The sequence below is a fragment of the Zychaea mexicana genome (assembly GCF_025766255.1).
Source record: "Zychaea mexicana strain RSA 1403 chromosome Unknown BDB00scaffold_65, whole genome shotgun sequence".
In the NCBI taxonomy this organism is placed as follows: domain Eukaryota; kingdom Fungi; phylum Mucoromycota; class Mucoromycetes; order Mucorales; family Lichtheimiaceae; genus Zychaea; species Zychaea mexicana.
In genome coordinates, this window is record NW_026516728.1 from 248,791 (window position 1) to 255,137 (window position 6,347).

Below are 6,347 nucleotides of genomic sequence, written 5' to 3' on the forward strand. Positions count from 1 at the left end.
GTTCTGATATGATATCACTTACACGACGTATTATAGAATGTTAATCCGTATATACATAACATACATTGGATGAAGTCTGCCTAGAGATTGCAAATAATGTTTTCTCTTGTGTAGTTAGCATCCAGTGACATGTATTTATGCCTGAAAGACAACCCTGCTCGTCGTCAAAATGCAAGGTCAAACCATTCAAAGTCGCCAAACATCTAGTTACACAGTGCTAGCGAAGACCTTTTAATATCATAGTGTGATTGCCGGGTAAGCGTCATCTCACTACAGTTTGCTCGTTTCAGTTCGCTTTTCTAATATTTACGACCCTACATGTATCATAGCTACAAATATGACAATGCTGTGTTATACCTAAAAGCCATGCTATTTAGGTTTAGTAGAGACCAGGAGAGTGGTAATATTTTGATAATCACCTTATTGGCTTTCCAAGAAGCTTTTCTCATTGAGGGAAACATGTCTTATGGTGCTGATAAGAAGTATTAAACGTATACAAGTGCAGCCATTGTTTATGTGTTTTGGTTTTGCCCAAAGAAATTCAGCACACAAACGTTTCGGCAGTAAAGGATCCAATGACTTGAAGTGGATATATATAACCTTGCTGAGCAAGCCCATATAAAAGAACGTTTCGAAACGAGATGACTCGTCTGTTGTTGCACAGCAGTAATAGCACGATTTATTATTATTATCCCATTGTATCTATATGCTACTATCATATAAAATTTTATAGTATTACTGTACTTGTTTATCTGCTAATGCCATTGAGTCTACTTGTGTCGTATATCAACGCTTGAACTCTTGATAGATCGGAGCAACAGTGCGACCAAACATTTCTCTTGGCGTGTGCTAGTTGTTGTGCGATCATACACAGGGGAAAAACGGAAGCCGCACTGGTGAATATTTTAATACTGCTGCTTGTTAGTGCCCAACCGGTATATACACTGTTTCCCCTTCGAATAAGTGAATAATAAGCAGCGATCAAACGATTGCTCGTCCCTGGCTTTTCAAAACAGTTTGTGGTGAAAAGCGAATGAATTGGGTGCCATGTACTGTATAGTATGTTTCTTGCGCTATGACCACTCCACATACGAAACTTGCTTTTCCTTCTTGTCTCTCCTTCCCTAAAAGGTTGGTGTCACCCTAATTGAATCCCAAGCGATGCTAAACGAAAGTGAAAGAGCTTTTCTGTGTAAACTTTTTAAAAAAATTACAAGATGCGCCTCTCTCATGGCATACCTTCTTATATCCAGTGAAAATTGACAGCAGCCGGTTTGAATCATCAAAGCGTGAGCGCGTTTGTGAACATTTTATGCGCTGCGCACAGTAGAAAAAGTAGATAGCCTAAGCCGGTTTATCGCACCTCGCTTTAATCGTCGCCTTCATCGTCATTCTCAACGTTTTTTTAGGCTTGATATATACGTTATCATTAAAATTTTCTAGGCATTTTCTTCTGAATTTGCTGGTAAAAAATTTCACCGTTATCATTGGCCCGCATTAGTGAAGAAGCGTAAATCATGCCTGAAAAGACGGTTCTGCGAAATTGGTATGCTGTTGCTGAATACGTTCTTCGTGAGTATCATCATCTTGTTTCAAAGATCTAACTGTGCATTTCCATTGGAAACCATCATAAAAACGCAAGGACCAAACAGATAACAGGTACAGATAAAAAGTATAGTACGAAAAGTAGTCAAAATATGACAATTGCCGAAAAAGAAAATGCAGCAGGAGCGATTCTGTACCACTCATTTTATTACGTACGTTGCTCTTCTCCCTTCCCGAACTCTCATTTGCTCCTCGTCATTAAGCAACAAACACATAATGGAGCACTGCTTGCAGCGTTCCTTGAAGCGCACACATACAGAAGACTACGATTTGGATGAAGAGCCAGTCAAGCGATACAAAATGGAGTCTATTCCGTATGTTTTTTAATATTTTGAGATCGCATACTTGCTTGCAGCTGCTGTTGCAGGTTGTAGTAGTGTTTATTGGATAACTTGATCGATCGTTTGCTAAATCATGAAACAATGGTTTCCTGTCAAATTGTCAACAGTTCCCCTATTCTTTACCCAAGCTATTCGGCTGCCCAAGCATTACCAAGTCCAGATCACACTGTGGATGAACCAACAGCAACAACGACTGCAACTCACCACGGCGTTGTGGATCATCCCATTCTGAAATCATTCACAATAACGACAAAACGGAATAAGCAATACAACCAAATCAATGAATTGTTGCACACAGTACACGTCATGCGATTTGGCAATCCTGAATCACGAGAAAGTTGGTGGGACCGCAGAGAAGAAGAAGGAGGACGACAGCAAGAAGGACAGGAACAACAAGAAGACGTACAAATGGGCGATTACTTGTCACCTTCGGAAGCTTCCACGGCGTATGAATCTGTGAATGCAACATTACGACAAGCATTTTTGCAACGACATAATCATGGTCATGGATAAGAACAACCAGAGTGGTCAGTGTACCATCATTATGATCATCATCAACGTCATCGTCGTCACCTTTAGCTAAGGACATCCAACCATCCCAAATTTTAAAAACAACAACCATATCGCAACATAAGGATGGATACGCTTTCACCACTACTGTTACTATTTCTACCAACAGCATTAGCCTCAACTAGCTCTCTGTCGTCTCATGATATACCTTTACACATCATCTCCTTTCCTCTCCCCCTTTACATCAGTACCTCTTCCCTTTCAATATTTGCTCATATCAACACCAAACTCATTGCATTTTCATCTTTCAAAATCAACCATGTTAAACATTCGCTGTACAGAAGATTATTGTCACTATCCCTCTTTCACTACATTGCAAGAACGCAGACATCGTCCATCCGACTAATTGTGGCTTCATAGTATATATCAATTTTTATAAGCACTTTCGCTATGTACCCGCAATATGCTGTGCACTTGTTTGATTCTTATTGACTGCCGGTTGATTTCGAAAGATTCATAATTAGAGGTTACGTGCGTTTGCAAATTGAAATGCACGCACCTCAAGATGGACCAACCCCATAACCATTACTGTGTCACACAACAATATGCATACAACAGCTAACGCAAACATGTGTAGCAGCGCACAGATCGAGTGAAAAGATTATCGAATATGTGTTTCACTTTACAGCTGTCATTAATGATCGATTATCATCAGAGCATTTTAGTTTTGTATGTTTTTACAGTTTTGTGATATGGGAACACATCAAGTAGTGTGATACCTCTCTCTGCTGCTATGGATCTCATCAATTGCATATCATGCAGCATTACTGCAAGAAGCCATGAAAATGGTTAATTACAGCACAATAACAGTGGTAAAATGCTCTTATTCTTTGAATGTACAAAACTAATATCACTAGAGGTTTCAGTTGATGCGTCTCTTATGCGACTTCCAAAGTTCATCACGTAGCAAATTCTTCTGCAGTTTACCTAGATGCATTGTTTGTTTAGTGCTTACAGTGATCAGATGACGTTAATCAGCAGATCTAATATTTGACGTACCAGTTCTATATCATAGAAATCAAAGTAATTAGTCTTCTCATCTTTACATATGCCTTTGTCATAAACTATTGCTGTCATAATTAAGGAAGACATACCCTGATTTTGGAATACTTTTAACAAGCATGACCTTTGAGGGGCATTTGTAGCCAGCCAGTCTCTCGCGACAGTGCGCAATGATCTCTTCCACAGTGATAGTGTGGCCTTCTTTGACAACGACATAAGCAACCGGCCGCTCACCCCATTTATCATCTGGTCCAGCTACGACGGCACTATGAGCAAGTTAGCAGAGGTTTTTAAGCTTTTTTGAATTATGACACGTAATAGGTTTTGTATGTTAAGTGTTGAAGTTACCATTCTAGCACTTTTTCCAATGATCCAATCACATTTTCTAACTCAATCGAGCTAATGTTCTCGCCACCAGAGATAATTACGTCTTTAGCACGGTCGACGATTTCTATTGCACCATCCGGATAAATCACAGCCAAGTCGCCTGTCCAAAAGTATCCCTCTCTAAAGGCCTTTTTGGTCGCTTCCGGATTGTTAAAGTAGCCTCGCATGGTTGTGTTTCCCACCAAACACAGCTCGCCGATTTGCATACCATCCGGTTTTATATCCTTGGCCGTTTTCTGATCCAGCACACGCACTTGATCCAGGGAAAGAATATTGTAGCCTTGACGCGAAAACAAATCGAGATGCTTTTCCTTTGGGTGTTGTGAAAGTGCTCCATCGTCATAACTGAGGATCGCCGGTCCCGTCACTTCAGTTAGTCCATACACTTGGGTCACATGAACATTCAGACTGTTGAGTCTCCGGACCAGTTTGTTTGGAAGCGTCGAGCCGCCGCTAAAGCTGTGGACAACATGATTGAGTCGGACAGCATCCTTATGATGACACAGTTCGTTTTGTACTGTTGGTGCAGCGCAATAGTGTGTGATTCCTTGTTCCTTGATTAGCTTCCATACGTATCCATAATCGATCTTGTTAAGCATATATTGTGTGGCTATATGTGTTTGTGTTGTTAATAAATATGAGGATAAGCGCAATATTTCAACAGCTCATCTCACTCATCGTGATTGTTCACTTCATGTGCCTCCGTGACCCTCAACGCATAATTCTCTTTATTATGTCTCCCGTTATTCACACTTACCTCCTACAGCCATCAAGGCAAAAGGAAAATCCCACCCGTTGCAATGAAATAACGGAAGTGTCCACAGATATTTAGAGCTATGTGTGATCTGAGCTTGTATACACATGGTCATTGCTAGCATATAAATGCTACGGTACGAGATCATCGCGCCCTTTGGTTTGCCTGTTGAGCCCGAAGTATAGTTTATCGTCATTATTGCATTTTCATCCGTTGTCAGCGGCAAGTCTTTCCACATGAGCTTGGTTTCTGTTTCTTGCAAGAGCCGTTCGTACGGGCAAAGCGGGTCGCCACGGTTCTGATAGTCAGCGATATGGATTAGCTTGGTGGAAGCCCTAACCGTGGTGGATACACGCGGTAAAATCTCGTCCTGTACAAGCAGTATCGATGCTCCAGAGTCCTGCACCACGTATTCAATTTCCGGTGGAGCCAATCGAGTATTGATGGGGACTAGTACGCCACCTGCAGCTGGAATAGCAAAAGTGGCCTCCAAAAATGCGGGTACATTTTGGCACAATACCGCTACTCTGTCCCCAGGGCGTACGTGGAATGCATGAATAAGGAGGTTGGCAAGTCGTAGCACTCGGTCTGCTAAAGTTTCATAGCTGAACGACCGATCGCCGTGTATAACGGCAGTCTTGTCCCGGTATATCATGGCGCTTCGCAGTAGAAACCGAACTGGATCAAGCGGTGTGTAATATGGCATCTGTTCTGGCTTACGATTGACTTGATCTAATCGTATCAAGCACATATGCATAATGAGTGCAAGATTACGTGAAAAACGCAAAAAAGAGATGGATGAGTACAGCTGTTTCTTTCTTCGCATAGTTGCTTTCTGCTATGACAGTGGTGGAAATTATGAAGAAGATGTTGCTCTTTGTGTACTTTTTCCTAAGCAGTTAATGAGAGAATGACGATGTATTGACCACTTACACTTTTCGAAACCAGTCAGATGGCCGGCGATGTTTCGTATTCTTTCTTGCGCTATTGCTGCCATCTCAATGTACTAAGCTGATGGAAGGAGAAAAGAAAAAAAAGGTTCCTGCACCAATGCGCCAGCAGAAACACATCTTTTAAATAGTCTAATTCCACCACTGCATGGGACCTTGCTTCAGCCCACGCTTTCCCCCTTTTTTGAGCCTTTAGGCGAACGATGACTACAGCAAGAAACATCATCATTTTTAGATTACCTCATGGTGTTTTTTACATTTTATCACTAGTAGAGCATTATTATTTTATCAATCAACTAAAATTAAAAATAATAAAAGTGCCGTTCGCCACTTAGTCTTCTACGACTACTTAATAAGATGTTGATCTAAGTATAAGTATCTCTTAGAACTCTATCTTGTTTGTTTTGAAAGATTGATACCCCTGATGAAACGGCTTTTTGAAAGTTTTGGTACTGTAGCTTGATATTACAGCAGTGATTCCGAAAGTCACTGCAGCTGCATATCTCATCAACCAGTCAGATTATCCATACAGTACTAAACTCAAAGTACCTGCTACTTTTTATACAAGTATTGGGAGAACGATTGTGCCTGTACCATAACATATCAGCCTGACTATGAATGACAGCTGCATTTCCAGTATGTGTCTTATTGTATGTATGCATATGCAGTATGTACATCTTTCAGTACTGTGACTTGTTATATGATACGCTGCTTTATGCAGGAATAGCAGTGGAAAGT

General features: G+C 40.9%; 2 protein-coding genes across 2 annotated transcripts; one reads left to right on the forward strand and one right to left on the reverse strand.

Annotated features, from left to right (window-relative positions):
- Nucleotides 1-1,686: 1,686 nt before the first annotated feature.
- On the forward strand, nt 1,687-2,557 carry BDB00DRAFT_526800 (uncharacterized protein). The gene is made up of 2 exons (XM_053117738.1): nt 1,687-1,757; nt 1,840-2,557. Exon 2 carries the CDS (start codon nt 2,028-2,030, stop codon nt 2,457-2,459), a length of 432 nt encoding a protein of 143 aa, XP_052977194.1. The 5' UTR covers nt 1,687-1,757; nt 1,840-2,027; the 3' UTR covers nt 2,460-2,557.
- Nucleotides 2,558-2,956: 399 nt separating this feature from the next.
- BDB00DRAFT_915380 (AMP-dependent synthetase and ligase) lies at nt 2,957-5,416 on the reverse strand (the record flags this gene model as incomplete). The annotated part of the gene is made up of 5 exons (XM_053128700.1): nt 2,957-3,443; nt 3,516-3,520; nt 3,611-3,784; nt 3,867-4,515; nt 4,663-5,416. The coding sequence occupies 5 exons, from the start codon at nt 5,414-5,416 to the stop codon at nt 3,379-3,381; spliced, it is 1,647 nt and encodes a 548-aa protein (XP_052977195.1). The 3' UTR covers nt 2,957-3,378.
- Nucleotides 5,417-6,347: the final 931 nt, after the last annotated feature.